Source organism: Morone saxatilis, unplaced genomic scaffold (genome assembly GCF_004916995.1).
Source record: "Morone saxatilis isolate NCDOM2014 unplaced genomic scaffold, NCSU_SB_2.0 Contig4, whole genome shotgun sequence".
NCBI lineage: Eukaryota > Metazoa > Chordata > Actinopteri > Moronidae > Morone > Morone saxatilis.
In genome coordinates, this window is record NW_023339984.1 from 6,763,430 (window position 1) to 6,785,719 (window position 22,290).

The 22,290-nt window shown below is 42.1% G+C and overlaps 3 protein-coding genes and 1 non-coding gene across 5 annotated transcripts; 3 read left to right on the forward strand and 1 right to left on the reverse strand.

Moving 5' to 3' along the window:
• Positions 1-495: 495 nt before the first annotated feature.
• On the reverse strand, positions 496-7,574 carry zdhhc21 (zinc finger DHHC-type palmitoyltransferase 21). 2 transcript variants are annotated; one of them, XM_035674876.1, is made up of 8 exons: positions 7,483-7,574; positions 6,636-6,813; positions 6,407-6,505; positions 5,966-6,077; positions 5,413-5,551; positions 4,986-5,102; positions 4,268-4,311; positions 3,463-3,595 (listed from the first exon to the last, which is right to left on the reverse strand). In XM_035674876.1, the coding sequence occupies exons 2-8, from the start codon at positions 6,787-6,789 to the stop codon at positions 3,463-3,465; spliced, it is 798 nt and encodes a 265-aa protein (XP_035530769.1). In that variant the 5' UTR covers positions 6,790-6,813; positions 7,483-7,574. The 2 variants fall into 2 exon arrangements, with proteins under 2 accessions (XP_035530770.1, XP_035530769.1); XM_035674877.1 differs by lacking the exon at positions 7,483-7,574 and having other exon boundaries at positions 496-3,595; positions 6,636-6,789.
• A 754-nt stretch (positions 7,575-8,328) lies between these two features.
• Positions 8,329-13,043, forward strand: plaa (phospholipase A2-activating protein). The gene is made up of 14 exons (XM_035675616.1): positions 8,329-8,581; positions 8,990-9,183; positions 9,290-9,390; positions 9,539-9,659; positions 9,834-10,001; positions 10,167-10,302; positions 10,500-10,669; positions 10,827-10,978; positions 11,065-11,284; positions 11,421-11,483; positions 11,567-11,638; positions 11,772-11,879; positions 12,078-12,248; positions 12,350-13,043. The coding sequence occupies exons 1-14, from the start codon at positions 8,433-8,435 to the stop codon at positions 12,916-12,918; spliced, it is 2,394 nt and encodes a 797-aa protein (XP_035531509.1). The 5' UTR covers positions 8,329-8,432; the 3' UTR covers positions 12,919-13,043.
• A 631-nt stretch (positions 13,044-13,674) lies between these two features.
• haus6 (HAUS augmin-like complex, subunit 6) lies at positions 13,675-21,258 on the forward strand. Its single transcript, XM_035675829.1, has 16 exons — positions 13,675-14,135; positions 14,290-14,385; positions 14,479-14,557; positions 14,873-15,005; positions 15,182-15,326; positions 16,449-16,511; positions 16,592-16,649; positions 16,879-17,052; positions 17,371-17,567; positions 17,958-18,087; positions 18,297-18,399; positions 18,487-18,553; positions 19,221-19,362; positions 19,462-19,578; positions 19,656-19,791; positions 20,030-21,258. Exons 1-16 carry the CDS (start codon positions 13,993-13,995, stop codon positions 20,713-20,715), a joined length of 2,469 nt encoding a protein of 822 aa, XP_035531722.1. The 5' UTR covers positions 13,675-13,992; the 3' UTR covers positions 20,716-21,258.
• Positions 18,627-18,757, forward strand: LOC118338570. Its single transcript, XR_004797263.1, has one exon.
• Positions 21,259-22,290: the final 1,032 nt, after the last annotated feature.

Genomic DNA, 22,290 nt, shown 5'->3' on the forward strand with positions numbered 1-22,290 from the left:
TGGTAATATGCTTCAGCTGCTGTTACACGAAACCATACGGTGATGCTACAGCAGTATCCAGTGCAGTATTAACGCTACATGCTTCCTGCACTGGCGGGTGTAGTTTTATAGTTTCAGCTAGGTAGCTAGCTGGTTCTGTGTGTTTCAAAAGGTCTAGTGTGTTTAGACACCAGTGTTTTATTAGTTCAGCCAGCTAGCAACACATTGACCGACTACATTGAGTCATTTTTGGTGTTCCAGAGATAGGTATGGTGGCTAAGCAAGCTAAAAGGTCTACTGCTCCTTCCAAGCTAGTCTCATAGCCAAGATATCCATTTGATAAATGCTATTTCTGAAAAAACTGACATACTGTGCGATACTAATTTCCCTCCTTATTTCGATAAAAAAAATAAAAATAAAGCTTCAGCTGCAGGCAAAATGTTGGTTGCTAAAAAGGAGAAAAGAATCAGCTCAAACATATCCAGAATCTAATTTATTAGAATATGAATACCTATATGATATTATCTATAAACACAATTAATACAGTTTTCTAACATGATCAATTGACAATTTTTCATAGGCTTTCTAGGCATAAAGAAATGGATAACATATTTATGATTTATCATTTAATTAACAAAATGTAACCAATTCCAGTGTTTGAGGTCTGAATTAAACAAAATAAAACACATTCCAAAAACTTCCAAAAGCAAATAAACAAAATGAACAAAACTGCACAGACCCCAACTAAGAACCCTGGGGGACACCACAATGGCTGTGAGGGGACGTGAGTGAGCACAGCTTCTCTGATCACACCTCTAGTCTCTGGCAGCTCTCAATTTAAATTGAATGAACTCAAGCCTGATACTCTGTTTCTGACCTGAGGTGTTGAAACTGTTAGGTCGTTTATTGGAGATATTCTGTAAAACTATACACAGCAGCTACAGTAGCATTAATCCCGGCTGAGGTTACTGAAGTATTGACAGATGTTTAAGTCGGATAATCACTGGTTAGTGAGTAATAACGGAAAATTCATCCACCCAGTTTACATGCTTCACAAAACAATACAGATTTTCACTACTGTTGTTACGATAAGAATGGCTTTACGGATACATAATGCTTATTGCTTTCAAAAATTATTTGTAAAAAAAAAAACAAAAAAACAGGTGAACATAATCTATCAGTAGTACCCCGTTCTTTAATACCAGTCACACATATATGCCCACCCATTATCCCACCACCACAAAGATAATATAATACTTGTTCACACAAACATTCAAGAACCTGAATCTGAGTTATAAAAACCACTGAGCAAAGTTATCTACACACACTCATGCAAATGCGAACCACCGGATTAAACATAAGAATAAAACAAAGGATACACATCAAATAAAATAACTTCAAGTTTGTTTTGAGAGTCCCTTTGATGCAGTTAACAGACTGAGTGCTAATGTGAAAATCAGTGCATAATATTAAACCGCTACCTTCAGAAATTTGGTGAAACATGCATTTACTGAATGCTTGCTGACTATTGCAACATTTCCCGAGGTCTTTGGCTTTTATGGAGACCACCGTAATGATGATGATGTAGTGTTAAAGTAAAAAGAAGACCTAGAAAGGCACTTAAACTACTTGGATATTGTAATATTTCCCACACATGGCAAGCTTGGTTTACATACAGGTTTAGCTATGGGATTGCCAAGTATTATAGACAATGGCAACCACGTTATGCTAGTGTTATAATGCACTGAATCATTTTATCTTTAAGTATCCTGCTAAAGAATTCAATAAAATCTCTAAACAGTAACATAGTGTTACAGCAAAACCACCATAAATAAACAGTCAATGTTGTGTCAACTAGCTGTATGTCACAACATGTAGACTAATGCTAGTTTTTATGTAAAGATATACATTTATAAAGCCACTTGTTCAGACACATTGAAGACCTAACTATAACAGCTGTAGCACTAAAAATTATAAGTATAAATTAAAAATCATATTATCAGGAAAAGTGCTAAATTGAAAGACGTGTTCAAAAGTCACCTGTGCCGATGCAAGTGTGATGACAGCGCAGACTTAAGCTTAAGGGATTATTAAAAAGAATAGTTTGATATTTTGGTAAATACACTTATTCATATTCTTTCCGAAAATTAGACAAGACAATCAGTACCAAATTTTTTCATGTCAAGATAAAGCTACAGCCAACGGGCTTATTAACAGCTCTATAGTTAACATGTGACATCTTGTTTGTTTAATCCATACAAAAAAGTGTAAAAAAGAAAAGCTGTGGTTTTACAGGTTGTGTCTTTATGCTAAGCTAAGCTAAGCACTTGCTAGCTGTAGCTTCATATTTAGTGTAGAGACATGAGATTGGTATCGATCTTCTCATCTGACTAAAGCGAAAAAGTGTATCTCACAAAATGACAAGCTATTCTTTTAAGATATACAGGGTGATTTTGGGTGACAATATGTGACACTAGAACCTAACATACATACAGAACAAAACATACTTCACAACAGGTTGTGATCAGGTCATGATATAAATTGGCTGTGGAATGTTTTTTTATACTCAGAGAAACCACTTGATTATACAGCAGGTTTGAATACAAGATATACAGCCTAAGATTGATAGTATAAACTTGCTTCTAATTTTCGACTTTTACTATGGCGTGGTGGAGTATTAACTGTCTGACTGCTATAACACATCTTCATACCCGGCTGGCTTTTTGCCATAAAAATATACCATATCAGTAGTCAAGATATGACCTCTGTTCTGTGACCATGCTTCATAAAATATCACTTCATAGATAAAACAATGCACTAAAACATTCATGAATCATTAAATGATCACCACTTACATGAGTGAAGTTGACCCCACATCCCTTCACTATTCACAAGAAATTTCCAGAGATCACCAACCAGAAAACATAAAACAAAAACACTGCTCATGCATGACAAATAAAAAAGGACACAGTTAAAAGAAACAAGGCACAAACTTTATACAAAAAATTGCCTTTCTAATAGACACACTGGAGTTACCCTAGTTCTGTCTGTAGTTGATTAAAGGTCAGTAGTGAAGGCTCTTTATTAAAGTAACCTGAGAGGGGTCCCTTTCGCCAGCTGCTTTCAAGCGAAGCCTTACATCCTTCTGATGCAATTAGCCATTTAAAGTGGTTTCCAAATGTTGAAAGTAGCAGTCACAGTGAGTAAAAAAGCCACATTTTCCTGTTACTCCCTTAGGTGTTCCTTGACCCTGTTTACTGCCAGTCTGGGTCTTGTGGAGAAAGGCGCAAAAAAAAGACCAAAAAAAAAACAAAAAAAAAACAGCTTAGAGTATCCACTGACAAACCAAGACTTCTGCCCAGTTCCAAAAGCACAAAAGAGGATGTTGAAGGCGAGCAGATGGATTCTTAAGTGTGTATACTAGTGTTTCATCATGGCAACCCTACCATCTGTGCAGGTAGGAGGTACTGTAGTGCTCCCGGCCTACACGTGGGTGCGGAAGTGGTGGCTGGCTTGGATTGGCTGCCTGCTTCGGAGCGGGATGAGCCACAGTAGTTTCCAGCGAGTGCCACAAACTTCAGCTAACGCCCACTGCCAGGATCTGTTAGAGCCAAATCTGAGAAGAAGAAAAAAAAACACACTTGTATTATGAGACCATTTTAAAGAAATGGTTTAACATTTTGGGAAACATGTGTATTGACTGAAGAAGAATGAAGACGGATACCATTTTCATTTTTTCAATATGAAGCTCCAGATGTAGCTGGAGTTAGCGGCCGATTAGCTTAGCTTAGCATAAAGAGTGCAAACAAGGAAACAGCTAGCAGTGCTTTGTCCAGAAGTAGCAAAATCAACCTACAAGCACACATCATATTCTTTCTTGGAGTCTCCGTAGGTTGCCCGACAACTTCACAGTGATAACAAAACACTGTGCCCAGCTAATAAACAGTCCAGCACACAACACTATAAAACCACAAATAGTCATTTTTGTGCTTTTTTGTGTGATTTTTTTTTATGGATTATACCAACTAGATATAACATGTTTTTAGTGAGAGGTGGCAGATGTATTTTATTACCTTTTGGATACAGCCAGGCTAACTATTTCCCCCTATTTCCACTCCTTATGCTAAGCTAAAGTGGCTCCAGCTTCACAGTGAATGGACAGCTGTGAGCGTAGTTGCAACTTGCAGCGGGAAGGCAATAAGTGTATTTCCCACAATGTCCACCAATTTCTTTCATGCAACAGCAAACAATTTCTGGCATTAGGACGGACAGAGTTAGACAGACTCACATTTCATTTGAGAACGTAGCCATTTTCTCAATAGTTGTAGTATCCTACGAGGGTGAGAAAGGAGAAAAGACAATGCATACAATGAGTGGATCATGATGCCCTTGATTATAGAGTCAAATGATCAGCCAAAAACATAAGCATCATAAATCTGTTTCTCATTATTGTGAGTCATCTATTGCTCCCGTAGACAGCTCCAGCCACAGAAAACCTTTCTCTAAATACCATCTTGCTGTTTCCCACCTCTAAGTTTAGACGTTTCTAACATAACAGCTCTGCCAAAGTTCCTGATGAAAGCTTGTAAATGACTTTGGTTTGTAATAAAAATGATTCCGTTATGTCACCAAAGATATTAAGAATGCAACTCATGCATACACACTCACGCACGCACACAGCCTGACCCAGGACTTTCTCTCTTGTTTCTTTTCTATTGATCACTGCATTACTGGCATTGATTGTTTTATTTTTGTGCACTGTGTCATGTCATCCTGTCTGAAGCCTCATGCGGTGCTTGCTAGATCGTTTGTAAAAAATACAGAACGGGACAAACAAGCTAAATAATACTGGAAATAAGTACCACCATGCTTATTTAAAAGACCCTAAACAGTGACAGTAGCTTGGAAATATTTGCTGCATTCTGTTGACAGAAGACAATCACATTAACATAATTGCAGCAGTAAATGTCATTTGAAACAAGATAAGTCTTCCCGTCAGTACTCACAGAGAGGATGCCTGCCATCTGAGTGTAAAACAAGCTAGTCATGCCACCAAACATGACCAAACCCATGAGCGCTGAGACCCGCAGCAGAGCTAGTTCATGGCGTGTTGTAAACTTCTCCTGGTAGAAGAAAACAGAACAGTAACCCATTGGTGTAAAATCCTCTTATTTTACCATCTTAAATCTCTATGTGATGACTTTACATAATTAAGTAGCTTTTATGTTCTACCAGTGCCGTAGCTCGGTCTTACAGGATGTAACAAAGCATTTAGCACTGAATTGTTACATAACGCTTTAAGATAGGTAAAAAAATACAGTGTAAATACTTGTAGTCCAAACACATGCATGTATCAAATGTATTCTGTAAGCTCTAAAAACATGTTTTCTGTTGACTGAGTATATCATTTACTTATATTCCTCTAGAATGTACCTGGTCGAGTCCTGTCAGAGGCTGGAAGTAGTAGTATTGGCAGAAGTCCAGCACCAGAGTGAACAAACTGAGGACCTGAGTGTAGAAACAGAGCTGCAGGAAGAGCCAGTGGTTGTCTTCTCCCACACAGTTATTGATCCTGGAAGGAAAAAGAAACAACACAGGATTTAAGATATTATCTTATAATTGTTTTTCTTTATATCAGTCTTGGACTGAAGCTGCAGATAGTGTTGTGTGCACATATCTTTCTATTATACCAATTAAAATATATTTATACATTTATAATAAGTAAATTCATTCTTCATTCAATAGAATGCAGGTCAACATGTGTCTGGCAAACGTGTGTGTGGTTCTGAACAATGTCTCTTGACTTTGCAGTAATACTACATGATAAGCTTTACATACTGTACCACTGCCATTTCATACAAGCATACCATTGGCTGTGTAAATGTGTTAATTTCCCATTTTTCAACACTGTTTTTTAAGCTATATGTGTCTGATATGTATGGTCAGGTCTTCATGAGTGTGTGTGTGTGTGTGTGTGTGTTCTTACCAAGGACAGTGGTGGTCCATTCTACGTACACAATGGCCACAACGACTGCAATGGTGGGACCTTTTAGGTCTCATTAAGTTGCACTTATTGCACAACTCCCAGTGCTCTCGCTCTGTGACATAAAACCAACAATCAGCAGTTAATTATTGGTTATCACTGGTAATATTGGTAGCTGTCATTGTGACACAGTAATTACATACTCAAGGCTACATACTCGCTCTTTGAGCTACATACAGAGTGAGAAGTATTTTAGCTGATGACCTCATATATGATTTTCCTAACTGCAGCAAATGTGGTGCAAGTATGTAAAATGAGAAAAGAAATGTGGGAAGTGAAACTGCTATACTGACCATCTAAAGATTTATGGATAAACCGTTAAACATGTAGAAGAAGAAGTGGTAAAAAGTCACAATAGTGAGGTGGGCTTTTCCGTATCCATACCTGCGTGAGGTATGTGGGGGTCCACAGGAAGACGCCCGGGATCTGCTGTGGAAGCTCGGAAAAGGGCCGCTACGCAGAGTGCCGATGCTATGTAATAACCTGAAAGAATACAAGACGTTTAATTCTACCTAAAGTGTGGGAGCCAAACACCGGGGGCCGAGCCAGAGAGCCCAATGACTTGTGTGTGTCAACAAAGAAATTACAGTGGAGATAGAAGAAGAATACTCACAAACAACTATGGCCCAGGGGATGTGTCCCTCGTTGTAGTGTGGAAGTAGGACCAGTTTAGGAATAAAGAAAGTGTTATAGAGCCAGATTCCAAACACCATGCTGATGCACAGCCAGCCCATGGGGTCCACCACAAAGTGCAGTCGAAGCTTCATGGCTGCTGGGACTCCAGGGGAACCCTACAGCGCACAAAGCACACACACACGCAGATGTAAATCTCCAGCTGATCCAGGTTACAGACCGAAACTGGCTAACACACTACACTTGAAATACACGTTTCACCCTGGTTGCTAAATCCTTTCTTTACACAAGCCCAGTTCTGTTTCAAGTAAATAATCCATATCAAAACTGTGACATTTTGCCTTAATGGTGTTATATGACAGTAACAGTCAATATATACAGACCCACAGCATAATAGTACGACTGAGATGCCATTATCTGCATATTAGGTCATGTTTTATTTAATGGGTAATGAGATGAAAGCTCAATACAGGCCTAACTACTGTGCTATAAAGCAGGTGTCTGTAAACAAGCCAGTAACTACCTTACACCTTAACACAGACGCTTAACACTAGCACCACCAACACAGCCCAGACCATCATAAACAGCCCTCCTGGCCCTGCTGGTCTGTACTCAGAGGCTTGTTATTGCAAAAGCTCGCTTGCTCCATCCTTCATACAACTGATAAGACTGGCAGCCGCGATGGGCTTGGCTCTGTAGCCTTACTGTGGTAGCTACCACCAGCGGGTTGTCCTTATTTAATTCACTCGGGCTCATTTACAAATTAAATCATTCAACGTGTTAAGCGCCAGTCATGATTTCCTACGTTAAAATGGAGAGATACATACTTTTATGTGGCTGGTCCTATTCAGCGCACGTAGCTACTTCCTCATCCGAGCCTCTGTGGGCTGGACAGGAGACTGCTCTGATACCTGCGAGAAAAAACGCACTTCCGGTCGGTTGTTGTAAAAAATAAAACACATTTTTTGACAAAATTGTAATGTAAAAAACACACATTTACACAGAAGTATTTCTGAAGGTGTTTTCATTTCTTTTATACTAAATAAACAACCAAAAACAAACTATAAAGGATTAGTCAGTTAACAGAAAATTAACCAGCAGCAAGAATGATAATCGATTAATTTAAACAAACAAAATATCTGTTCATGACACTTCATGTAATCGTTAGTTAACAACCAATATTTTTTAAGGGTCACATGTAAGCGTGAGGTTTTGCTACTAGACTTCTACATATGTCCAATAAATGTATTTTATTTTACTCTTTTGGTGGGAGCTGATGAATGCTGGAATTTAACCGTACCCGTCTTTGACGTAGTCAACGTTTAGGCTTTTATTTGAATGACAACATTACAGTTTCCTGTTGTAGCCTGTGCGTTAACGGTAGCTTGACGCAGCCGTTGGGGACAGGTGGGCGGTTGGAGCGCAGTGCACCATCGACAAGAGAAACCAGTCTGCCGCCGCCTGCCGGTGAAACGTGGACACTACATGTGCCGGCCGGAAGTGCTACTGCAAACCGCCGCTGCCACAATCTGAGCCTCTCTCCTGTTTCGTTCATATTTGTCATTTTTTAAATTGTATTAAACTTACCCTATAGTAGAGCTTCAAGCTCACCACTACTTGTATTTAATTGTAAATAAATGAAATGACATTCATTTGAATGGCGACGTCCGTGACGTAATTCAACTTCCGCTAGCATTAGCGGCCGGTGTTTGTTGACAGCAACGCCGCTTAGCATATCCTCTTCTGTGTGTTAGTTTCATTGTCTTTTCGGGGCAAAATGGCATCATCTAACTCATACAAACTCAGGTGCTCCATCCCGGGCCACGAAATGGACGTTAGAGGACTCGCATCTGCTGTTTTCCCAGAGGGAGCTTTCGTATCTGTGTCCAGAGACCGAACCGGAAGAGTCTGGGTACCAAACTCAAGGTAGCTAGCATTAGCCTGCTACTGACTAACTCATTGTGATGGCTGGCTACGATTTGCTTCAGTTTTAAAGTTACACTCTGGTCGGGAAACGGGCCCTGACCAAACCCAGTATCAGGCCGACTAACAGCCCCCACTGAAGTCAGTTACTAGTGACAACCCGCGTTAACGTTGCTAGCTCATGTTAGCTCTTGAGCGCATTGCTAACGTGTACTCAAATTAGCTTTGTCATTCATTCTCCTGCTCAATGTCCGAGTACATGCGAAGGTCCACCAGCTTTAAAGCGCTGCCGTGTGTTTTAGCTGTTACTTAAACGTACCGACCCGTCTCGCAATTGTCAACCACTTGTTCCCTCAGAAGTAACTCTGTTCGCTTATTGTGTCTTTGCTGTCTTTCCCCTCCTGTTGACAGCCCAGACCGAGGCTTCACAGAGATGCATTGTATGTCTGGCCACTCAAATTTTGTATCCTGCGTATGCATCATTGCGCCCAGTGACACATATCCCCGAGGACTTATCGCCACAGGTGGAAATGATAATAACATTTGTGTTTTCACAATGGACCGACCTCAGCCCCTATTCATCCTCAAGGGTCACAAAAATACAGGTGAGTTGTGCTTCACTGTGCACTCCCAGGGTAATTACATCCTAATAGACATCTCGTTTGCCATAATATCAACAGTTTATCTCATTCCGGTGCTTCATCTCCGCAGTTTGCACTCTGTCTTCTGGGAAGTTTGGGACACTTTTGAGCGGCTCCTGGGACACCACCGCCAAAGTCTGGCTCAATGAGAAGTGCATGATGACTTTGGAGGTACGCTGTAGTTTCTGTAAGGCTACAGATTACACATATGCCCTGTTAGGAGGGGTTGCCTGAAGAAACAGTTAGTCCAGGTTTGCTTCTCTGACACTGACTGTAACAATCAAACGTATGACTGCAGTGCTTGTTAACTTTGCTACAGGGCCACTCTGCAGCTGTGTGGGCAGTGGTCATCTTACCCGAACAAGGTCTTATGCTCTCTGGATCAGCGGATAAGACCATCAAGCTTTGGAAAGCTGGCCGGTGTGAGAAGACGTTTACAGGTGAGAGTTTGCAGGTGGTTGACGTAAGTGAATACCATCTTTTTGTGTTTGAACCGTTTCAAAATGACCTCTGTTTGCATATCTGGTCTTTGTAAGCAGTTCACTTTCAAACCTTTTAAATTTATAACTGGCTTTAACGATAACAACAAAACCCTTTTTTTTCTTCCATTGTAGGCCATGAGGACTGTGTACGGGGTCTAGCAGTGATCAGCAACACTGAGTTCTTCTCTTGCAGTAATGACACTAGTATCAGAAGGTGGCTGGTAACAGGCGAATGTGTACAAGTCTATTACAGCCACACCAACTACATCTACAGCGTGGCTGTCTTCCCTAATAGCCAAGGTTTGTTCATTTATATTAATATTTAAATGCCTATGAAAGAGTGTAAGCGAAAGAGGGTAACCAACGACTGGTGCCCGGCCATTTATTGAACCAGCGTCCATTTGTTTCCCTGCTGTAAATGGTAGCTGGCTCACCCTGACCTCAGTCTGATGCTTTTCTTCTTAGATTTCATAAGCACAGGAGAGGACAGGACCTTGAGGATATGGAAGCAGGGAGAGTGCACTCAGACCATCCGCCTGCCTGCCCAGTCTGTCTGGTGCTGCTGTATTCTGCCTAATGGTGATATAGCCATTGGAGCCAGGTAACGGAACTGCATTTTGCATGCTAATGTGCGGTAATTTCGTAAGTCATTCCCTCGATAATGTTACACCATATAACCGACTACTGTTCACTGCTTCCGTTTCTGACATCCCTCCTGCGTTCACACGAGATGATGGAGATGAACAGACACAGTACGTAGTTTTGTGGCTAACCCGTATGGCGCCCCTCTGCCCACAGCGATGGCATTATCCGCGTGTTTACGGAGGCTGAGGACCGCATGGCGAGCGCAGAGGACCTGCAGGCTTTTGAGGATGAACTCTCCAAAACCACCATAGACCCTAAGACAGGCGACCTTGGAGACATCAAAATAGAGGACCTTCCTGGAAGAGAGCACCTTAATGAGCCTGGTAAGAAAATAGACTTGACATTTATTTATTTATCATATGAATTATCATTGTATCTGGTGTTAGACATCCAATAATGCACAATTCAGTCTGACAACAACTGAAGAAGTACCAATGCTGTTTCTGCATCAAGATGGTTCTGTTGGCTTATTTCCTACAGGGAATCGTGACGGACAGACGCGGCTGATTAAAGATGGACAGAAGGTGGAGGCATATCAGTGGAGTGTCAGTGATGGCCGCTGGATGAAGATCGGAGATGTGGTCGGAGGCTCAAACGAACAGACCTCCAAGAGCGTGATGTATGAAGGAAAGGTAAGACTATGAGCTTACTGACAGGACAAACTATACACACACACACACACGAGAACAGTCACTGATGCCTCCTGATCTCCCCTCAGGAATACGACTACGTCTTCACCATTGACGTGAATGAGGGGGGGCCGTCCATGAAACTGCCTTACAATGTGGCAGAGGACCCCTGGTTGACTGCGCACAACTTCTTGCAGAAGAACGACCTCAGCCCCATGTTCCTCGACCAGGTTGCCAATTTTATAATAGAGAACACCAAAGGACATGTGGTGGGACCAGCCCAGCCTGCTGGTGGTGACCCATTCACCGGTGAGGCCAAAAGATAAATACTTGGGCTTGTTTTTCCACTTTTCTTGTGCTTATATACTGTACATTTACGGTATTTAAAGGCCATTAGACATAATTAATATTTTCTTAAAACGTGGTTCTTCTCTCGACCCGACAGGTGGAGCTCGGTACATCCCCGGGGCTTCTGATGGGCCAGGCTTTGGAGCTGATCCCTTCACAGGTACAGCATGTTTACTTAAAGATTCTTCTCAATCTGAACATCATCAGAGATGTTCTTTTCACAGCTGTTTCTTCTCCCTAAAGGCTCCGGTCGCTACATCCCAGGGTCGGGTCCAAACCCAAGTGCTCCTGTAGGTGTGGCAGATCCCTTCACAGGTGAGTTACTTACGATTCATGTGTGACAGCTGGTCAGTGGGAGACCCACGTAAACATGGTGCAAGGCACTTGTGTTTTGTTTTGAATCCTTTAATGTTACACTGATTGGTTTATACCCCTCTGTACTCTGCAGGAGGAGGTGCTTACTCCTCAGCAGCCCTCAGACAGACGGCAACCAACATCTACTTCCCCAAGACGGATGGTGTGACCTTTGAGCAAGCCAGTGTCCCGCAGATCATTGGTGAGTATGGATTTGATGATGTGCCTATACAGTTCTACATAAAGCCAGGAACAGGTTATCACTTTCAACTATGTGAAGATTCATAATTCATCAAAAAGCCAGTGTTAAACTCAAAAACATATAAATTATAGCTAGAGTTTTTTTTTTTTCTGTTACTGTGATGTGTCCTCCCTTCCTGATTTGTTCTTTCCTCACCAGCCAAGCTGAAGGAGCTGAATGGAGGGGCCCCTCAAGAGCACAAGCTTTCCGAAGAAATTCTGGAAAGCCTTGAGAGGCTGCTGGTGTCTGTCTCTGAGGCCACCACCCCCAAGCCTCCCCCAACCATCCAACAGGTCAACCTGCTCTGGAAGGCCTCTCACTGGCCTGAAGGTACAACTTCCAACCCAATTTATGAGAAAAACAGACACATTAATATGATTTTAAGGATCTTCAGTTCACTCACTTCCCTTTCCTTCCCCCCTGGACTCTAGATATTGTGTTTCCTGTCCTGGACATTATGAGGCTGGCAGTGCGCCACCCACTGGTGAATGAGAGCCTCTGTGGAGAGGCAGAGGGAGTCCAGCTGTGCAACCACCTGCTGAGCCTGATGAGGCCCGAGGGGCGTCCTGCCAACCAGATGCTGGCGCTGCGGACTCTGTGTAACTGCTTTAGTGGCAGGCACGGCCGAGCCCTCCTCCTGGCCCAGCGTGAAACGGTGCTATCACGTGCTGCCGACCTGGCCACCGTCTGCAATAAGAACATCCACATTGCCCTGGCCACCTTGGTGCTTAACTACGCTGGCTGCCTGCACAGCCAGCCCGATCTCGAGGCTAAGGCCCAGTGCCTGTCTGTGGCCAGTAGAGCTCTCGAGACGGTACAAGACAAGGAGGCCGTGTTTAGGCTGCTAGTGGCCTTGGGAACCACTGTGGCTTCAGACCAGACAGCCCAGGACCTGGCTCGCTCCCTGGGGGTCAACTCTCAGATTTCCAAGTACTCATCAGTGTCTGATCCATCGAAGGTGGCTGAGTGTTGCCAGCTGGTTTTAAAAGAACTACAATGATGTGAATGATTAGAAAAAAAAGAGCACTTGTTTCTTACTATTACTCCGTTCTGCTTAATCAGTTGTGGTGGAGACTTAAATAATTGTATGTTCTGCAATAAAAAAGGACAAATGAAATCTCTGCATATGCTTAGCCTGTGTTTTTATTACTGCAGTGCCTTTCCAAAGCCCCTTGACTAATTTGTTGGGTAAATGTTGGGTGAATGCATGTAATATTGGCTCATAAATGTGTCTGAAATATTAATACACTGTGTCAACTTAAATCTGTCTATCATTCCACATGTTTAATATTTACACTTGGGGAAAGAATACCTCAGTATAGTATTTTATTACAGATCAAGTGTAATGCAAATGTACCTGGGGAAAAAACAACTGTGGAGACTTAGACATAAAGTCTTCAATTAATTGACTACTACTGTATAACCTGTGGACTACTTATTCTATGTACAATAAATACAATGCAATAATTTTTCTGAGCTCGGTAACAGTCGTCTCCCAATAATTAACTAGTTATATTAGGTCTGAAATACTTTAACTTTCTTTGTGGGATACTGTAAAACCAGCTCGCCTTGTCCGACATCGAGTCTAAGTGAGTGTCAGGATGTCCTCGCATAAAACCACAGTAGTTATATTTGGTGAAAATACAACAAATACAGCTAGTAACAATAATTAGGGTTAGGGTTAATAATAACAATAAGAGCACGTTTGAAATGCACCGTGGACTCACCGGAACTACTTGTTAACATCTTCCGGGTGGTCATTGAAAGAAATTGGCGGTACTCGTTGTTGCTGTTGCGTTTTCGTGTTCCTGACTAAAATAAGGGGAAATTTAATTTGACAAACATGAACTCAAACGTAACGTAACTGGATACCGTGGATCTCTGGTAACTGTTCCTCGGCAGTAGTGCTTGTTAAGTTCAGTAACAGCGGGTTAAATGTGTGTTGACGAACAGAAAACAAGAGCTAAGTTAGCCAGCTGTAAACTTTGGAGCGAGCAGCTAGAGCTAGCCTGCTAGCTGTGTAATATAAAGCCGGTCGCCTCCGGACACAGTGCTTTCTGAACAACTCGGAATAATGGCGAATCCGGCATTGTTGCAGAGAAAGAATGGGAAATATCTGTGGTTTGCTCTCCTCGGGCTTGGATTTCAACCAGACGCCGCAATGCAGTCAATCGCCGGAAAAACCAACATTAACATTAAACACATCAACCTGGGACCGTGAGTCTGCTTTTATTGTGGAGAACATGCATTAACCTCATATAACTTAATAAGCCTTGCCCAAGTGTTTGTCCTTTGTAGTGTTGAAGTTACATTCAGGTTGTCATTCACTGTAGTCTTTACTGTAACTGTGTTAAATGTTTACGGCCAATAGGAATATGTTCGACAAACCAAACAAAGATGCCTTCTACATAGTGACCCATTTCCTGTTGGAGAGACTCAACCCGGCACGGTTCAGTGAGGCATACAGGTAAAATGACCCACTGTGTATAGAAGTAGCTGTTGGTTCCCAGGATTCACTGTGTACAAATGATGTTATATATGTGTGTTTGTCTCGGGTTAGATACTGCTGGCCTGTTCTGAACCACAAAGCAGATGCTGAGTTCCGCAAAGTTACCTGCGCTTGGCTGAGAGAAATAATGGTAAGATAATGCTCTTATGTTCATCCTCTTTCAGTCTAAAAAAAGGGTCTTTCACAGATTATACACCCCAGGTATGCCCTCCCAAATACGGACATAGTGTCCATCTTTTCTTCCTATGTTGCCTAATTTCTTCTAGCTTTATTTTCATTTGTAAAGTCTCCTCTACTCCTGGTGCTGTCTCTTAGTTGCATGGCATCCCACTCTCTCTGCATCTGTGTCTAAACTATAAAGAAAATATATTTCAATCTACAAATGCAGTTTTCTGTCCTCTTCAGTGTTTTGCATACTTGAATCAACTGTTTTTAATTTGTGTAGGATGAAAACGGGAATGCAGGATCCAAAGTGGTGGCATCCTTGTTCCTCTCACCTGGAGGCCCCAAGTTTGTCAACTTGATGCTTAATTTGGCCAATCACATCATGCTACAGGAGATGAAGACATTCACCACAGGTAGGTCGACCTTTTCCTTCATTACCAGTAGCTTGTGTTCACAGTCTGACTTCAGTTCAAAAAGTGCAGAGTGACACAAAAAACGGTCAGGCGTTGTTTCACTTCATACTGTTTAATTTGTCATGCAGTTGGCATGCAAAAGACTATCGAATAATCTTGAATATTGTTATTTTCAGATGACAGCTGGGTTCCTGAAGCTGCAGCGATGCCTGCTTCCTCCCTGGACATGGCAGTGATGAGACTCGGCCTGATCAATAGCAGGTTTTTGAAAGCTGCAGTGGATCAAGATCGCTTTCTTCACGAGTACCAGAGACGAGCCCAGTAAGTCCTTGGTAGTCCATCTTTGCAGCTGGACAGAGCTAGATGTTTACATCAGTAGAAACAGGTTGTAGATAGAAGCCTTGTACTTCACTACTACAGTAACTATGATTGAGATACCACCTGGCACCTCAGGTTATGGCACTGAAATCAAATTTCTCTGACTTGTTTATGTGTGGCATTAATAAAAATGAAATATGTGCTGTAACGTTTAGTAATAACAACATAAAATAACAAATCTAGTTTTATCAGTTGTAAATAAAACAATTATATGAAATTCAAGTGAAATGAAAATGTGATTTTCATTTATTACTCTTTTCTAGATTCCAATGTAGCAACAGTGTTAATGTGAGATATGTTGTGTATTGCCTATGTGTAATTAGTATAATAGTTTGTTCATCCAGAGACCTAAGAGCAGTTGCCATTTAAAATAATACCTAATTGATCCAAGAGGGGTCAATTTTTCGTACTCACTTGAGACTACTTAACATGTTGAAAATGAAAAGGCTAATTTAAATTCAAAACGTATTAGCTTTATGGCCTGTTACTTTTAGTATGTGGTCATTGTATTATTTCCATTGCTTCTTCTATTCGTATTGTGTGGTTGTGTTTTACCTTGCTGTGTATTATTGTCTATCACTGCAGCGAGCTAATTCTTGTCAGGTACTTCTGTTTCAACCTAATGTCGCTGTCCCTGATGCTGCACGCTTTATTGGCTGTTGGTTTCGAGCCACACCTGTTTCCTGTGAACTAATTGGTAAACCCAGAGATAACGAGGCCAGCTGGTCGCTGCTGGAGGTGTTCGCAATCAGTGTCCCCTTTTTCAGACACCTCGAATTGCCTTAGCAGCCAAAAGCACAGGTGAAACAAATTGTGTTAATGGTGGCTCTGTATAAGCAAGTGTCCCAGTAAGCCGTGCCAGTGAGCCAGCGAGCCAGCACGCACACACAATAGCAGGACCCTGGACTAGCTTACCTGAATAGAAGACAGTTACTTGTAATTTGATCGATTTACATGTGTGCTTCTCTTGCTGTGACATGCCTGTCTGGGGTTTTAAAAGCATTAACTTGCTGTGGAAGTGCTTGTTTGTTATTTTTATATTTTAGTTTTTCTTCTTTATCGAAGGCTCCTGGTGAAGTCGGTAAGGGACGTCAGAGCAGAGGGTGCCAAGTATGACGAGCTACTCAAGTATGTATGGCTGTTTTTCTCAGTACGTCTGGCTTTAATGTTCCTGTACTGATTGAACAAACAGGACTGTCTACTTTCAGGCGTCGCAGCAGTGATTCTGCACAGGAGGGAGCTTCTCCGGCAGAGAAGACCAAACGGGTACGTAATGTTGTGTGTAGTGTTTTGTACTCCCCATGTTCTAATTAGACATAACAGTGCTGGTAGCAAGCTTCCTGCCTTTGTAAATCATGGCGTTTATACCATGGCAGTTTGCCACGAGTATGGTGGAGGCTAAAATCTAAAATCAAGATGAGTCTTGGAAATAAGCTGTTCTGTACTGAGATGTGTTTATTTATAAGAGCTCACATAAGTATTTGGTTGTCTTAAGGTGCGCTCCTTGTGGTCGGCCATTGATGGAATGCTGTCAACTACCAAAGAGGAGCAGCATGCAGTGGAAAGTGTTTTGAAAGGGGATGTAGACCAGTACATCCTGGACGGCACGGATCGAGCCCTCAAAATTCCCCGGTGTCTGCTGGAGAGAGTTGAACAGCTCCCACATCAGGTTAGGGTGACGATAATGGGTCAGTTCAGTATATCACTCAGGACCTGTTCAGATACGGTTCTCTTATTTGGTTCTTGAGTTTATAGTTTCATTTTCACTTCTCATTTCACTGTTACCTCAGGCTGTGAGACACAAACGATTTGTTCGCACAATGGTTTTTTTTTTTCTTTCTTTCTCACACTCTCAAATCTTCACATTTGCGATGCAAGCACATCACCATTGGACCTAAATTCTGAAACTCATCATGTGTGACGTGGCTACAGGAGAAACCATTTTCAGTCCAAGCACTGATTGTTTTTAATTGTCCTTGTCTTCCAGTTGAGCTCAGGGAATGTGTATGAGGCGGGCCAGCTGAACCTCCTCTGTGTGTTGGAGCTGATGAACCACGCGCTGCAACTCCTGAGGGAGGAGTGTTGTCGGGTCGCTCATGCCCCTAAACCCCAGCTCAGTCCTAAGCACCTGCAGGAGAAATGTCAACAGATGGCCCGTGTGCTGCAGAACCTCCACCTCATCAGGTATACATCGACCAGCATCGCTTCATAGACAGGTGCACTCTCTCCAAACTACCTGACATGGTGCAATAGTATTGCTTTCTTACTAGAAGGGATTTTACGATTTTGCAAAATCTCAGCTTCATTTTTAGTTTACCAAGGTGGATATCTGTATCTGCAGGGTCTCTTTAAAGTCTACATTTAAGGCCTGGAAATGTGTCAAGTTAACAGGTTGAAACTCACAGAAACCTGAATCTCTTACCCTGTAACTATTTGGGGTTTGAACTCTGAATGATTACATTTGTAATCATAGGTAAAGAATGATCTAAGAATAAGTTGTATAGCTTGAGTACCAGTGTACTAACCTTTTCTTCCCCCCCCCCCCCCCCCAACCTTTTCTTTCCCCCTCCCCAGACAGAAGATTTCCAAGGAAGGAATTCCTGAGGTCAGGAGTGCCATCAGAGAGTTGGAGACTGAGTGGGACAGGAAGTGGATGGATACTCTGAAGGACACACCCCTAGTCTTTTTTCTGAATGAAGATCCTGTGAGTCATCCTTGTTTTTGTTTTTAAACTTGTTTAGTCCTAGGCTCGCTAAAGTCGGTGTGTTTTATAAGGGGAACAAGACGGGACACATTATGCTGTCTCTCGCTGTCCATTCAGGTGGCAATTGCAGTGCCACAATGTTTGGCAACTCAAAAGGCATTTGACAGTAGTTTCATATCTTGAGGTAAGATTTAACTTTTTATTTTTAGGCTCTTGGCTTCCTCTCACCAATGGCTCCATTGTCCTTTGAACCAGCAGCGGACACCAGTTACAGAAGTAGTGTCTTCTCTCAGTACCCTGCTACGCTTCCTGGTGAGCAGAATCTGACATACATAGTAGGCCATGTATTCATTTGGATTTGTTACAACACTGTTTTTAATCATGCTTACACATTTTCAGAGGAGAAGCCTTCAGAGGGTAAATCACAGGAAGGTGCCCATCCTCGTTATTCTAACCTAAAGAAGAGGTAATGTAATCTAATGGTGACGATTCTATTTTTATTTTATTTTTTCTGTATTACTTGGTGTATTGGCTTCTGATGGGAGGCAGATACCTGGGCAGTCCCGAGCAGTGCTCTGTCCGACACTAGCCCTCCCTAAAGCATCCATGCTCTCTGATGACCGAGGCGAATTGAGAGAAATCGCCACGGACAGATACGGAGCAGACACTCTTTTATTTGTATATGACTTCAATTATGCAAAGTATTATAGAAGCATAGCATAATTGAGCTGAAATGCGGTTTAACTCTTGTGCCACATCACAAGAAATAACGCTGCGCTCTCTGAGGTGCTGTGCAGCTGGGGATTTTAATTACTGCTTTACTCGTGTTACATTGTAAGCTACCAAAATAAGAGCCTGACTTTGATGCGACTCACCCTGATCTATGCAACAATCGAATTGCAGACAGGTGCCAGGGCAATGTGCCGACTTGACTCGGGGATTAGCACTGAGCCAAGGCCACAGAGGGCTGTTAATAGCTACATAAAGATGTTGTGTTGCTTTCACTGTACCTGAGCTGCATTGCGTTGTGAGGAAAATGTGATGGGGCAAAGATGCACTTTACTGTGCACAGACAGTCACTCAGAGCAAACATGGTTTTGAATAATAAATCAAGCTTTTTGTGTTTGGAACAGCCCTTGCCCTGCAACAGCTGAGAGGACTCAAATTCCTGTTGTCACCAATGAAGCACCATCCCAAGCGAATACCTCTCTAGACTGGCTTTTCGATACGCCTCCATCTCCTCCTGTGAGGGCTCCATTAGTAGCACCACCTCAGGCTAGTATTATATTCCAGTTAACGTTTGTTTTAAATTAAACTGCTGTGTGCACCAGGTCCTCTGATACACTGTATTTAACAATCTGTGCTTGTTTTTAGGCCAGTGTGAGGAAGACGGCCAGTGTGAGGAAGACTACCCGTGTTCATCCGACGATGTCCCCCATGAGGACCAAGACTCAGATATTAGACATGGAATGTGATAACCTTGCTGATCAGGTATAAGTAACTTTCAGACCAGTGGACGTGTCAATGACTGCTATACAGCAGTTTAGCAATTACACATTTTTTGTTAGTTTGCAGATGCTGTGACTACAACCACTCCCACAGAGGGCAGGGTCAAAGACCTGGACCTGGAGGGCATTCTCGGCACTCTTCATAGAGATCCCTTCTCTACTAGAAAGCAGCTGCCTCGTACGCCTGAGAGCTTGAGTAAGTCACGATCTGTTGCATTTGCCGTCGACCTTAAATTTGGTTGAATTCTGTTAAACGTGTCAAGGGGAAAGCATGAAGGGATGAGCTAATCAGTTGCACAACGGTCAAAGGATGTCTGTGGCCGCATAAAAGCATAGCTTCTATGATGGTTGGGAAAACTTGTGGTGGTGAACCATGCAACCATAACCCTTTTATCTTTCAGTTGGTAAAATTGTGTTTTTCTTTTTTCTTAAAGTTATGGATGTGAAGAGCTCCTGGCGTAAGGCACTTGAGGAAGACAAAGTTGAGAAAATCGGACAGTCAGCCAAGTTTAATGACGACACGTTGCTGAGCCCCGATGCTCCCTCCCTCAGTGTCTTCAGCGGTCTCACCCCTCCTGTCACGAGCCACAGCAGCCCGCCTGTGAGCCAGCACGAGGTCTTGCTCAAATCCAGTCTGCTGTGGGACACATTCAACACAGAGGCCATGGACAGCCCGAGTGGCACGGGCAGCAGCGCGGTCCAATTCAGCCTCGACCACGAAACTCTCCCCGAAATGCCCAGCTGTGACAGCCTGCTGAGCCTCGACGACGATATAAAGAGCGAGGACGAGGACGAGCTCCTTCTCACCTCTCTGAAGACTGAGGCAAAGCAATCGCCGCTGATAACCGCACGTCACTACCTGGGTCAGATCCAGCAGGCGTGCAACGACGGCTCTTTCATGGAAAGCAGGAATAGGACACCCAAGTGTCTCCTGTCAGATCATGCGGTTTCTAGATTGGACCGAGACTGGCTCATGGAGCCTGCAAAGGCAGTGGACGCCTCAGACAAGGTCTTCTCACTGGACCTAGACACTTTGGAGACCTCTTCACCTCCAAAGAAGCAAGAGTACAGCCTCCCAAAACTCATCACATTCTCCCCGATAGATGACATGAAGTGTTAACTACATTCATACAGAAACCACTTTTCAGCCTACACCGTCTTAAAACTGTCTGCTTTGAATTTAAAATGCATCTAACAAATATTTTTACATGGCTGTGAAATGACCTGCTTCTGTCACTCTAAATTGTCTGTGCATAAGTTTTAGTTTTAATTTAAAATAAGACATGAATTGGTTTAATAAAATTGGTTAAGTGTGGTTTAATTTTCTGTTTTACTTGTGTACATAATCAGATTTCTAACGTCAGTGTTATGCCTGTGTAGTCAGAGTCCACTGTATTCATATTGTACTCACATTGCACTATTGGCATGGCTTCTAACCTCACAATGTCTAAACTAGATGTTAAAGGTCTTTGTAGGTAGATGACTACAAATGAAACAGGCTGATGAAAGTAGCAGAATTTCTCAAATGTTTGAAACATTTAGAAATAAAAATGTAATGCACATAATCTTTAATCTCAGTTTTTAACTGCATACAAATCTGGAGCTGCGAGTCACATGACATGGCTTGTATCTACATCCAACAAACATCTACTTGTATTTTATATTTGTATTGAATTTTAGATTCAAGCCACTGTTCTCATAAAAAAAAAATGCAAAGAATGGGGCTGTCAGTGTTTCAAGAACAGCCAAAACATAAAAATATGGATTTCTCAAGCACCTGTTGCGTTTTTATATCTGTAACTTCTCCTAGTTTAAGATGGGGGGCGTCAGAAACTGAACAACGCCATGGAGCAAAAGAAAACAAGTGAGTCAAGGCAGCAGTAAAAGCTCAGAGGAGGCAGGAAGGCGACAGATTTCACCTTCACAATAAAACAATTTGCCATGGGGAAAGTAATTTTACTGTAAGCTAAATTTGTTGTAACATTGAAAAGACATTGATTTCCTGTTCAGTATATCGGGTGTCTCCCAAAATAAGCTGGGAGAACTGCAGTATAGTTGGATACAACTATTAAGAAATATTGGGCACTAAATTAGCCCCCCCCCAACAGACGCAAAGCTGCTGCACCTGCACACCATCCTGTGTCCTCACATCAGCTGTTCAGCCTCTGACAGGTGAGTGAGACCTGCACTGTAGAAACAGAAGACCGAAATATGACAGTAACCAGAGTAGAAATTCAGCAGAAACAGTAAAACGGCAAAAAAATAAAAAATAGAGCAAGATAAGTACGAAAGAAATGACATTAAGAAGCTCTATACGCTACAATAGTTTATATGAATTGTGTATTGTGCATATGTGCAGAAGTAATGAGCAGTAGTGCAACAAAAGAATAACACTGAAGTCGTAATGTCATATCAGCACAAATACTGTAGCTATGTAGCCTATAATGATTACAAGTAATGTAATATATTCAAAAGTAGCAGAGCTCAATCTTAGGTAAGAAAAACCCAAATTCTTGTTTCCAGGTGATTAATCACTCCTTAACTTAATACTACTACTACTACTATTAATAATAATAATAATAATAATTATTATTATTATTATAACACAATTTCAGGCATGTGGCCCCAAACTGCAATTATTTATTGCATGTTCGGGTGTGTGTTTTATGAAATTATTTTATGTGGTGCAGCGCCA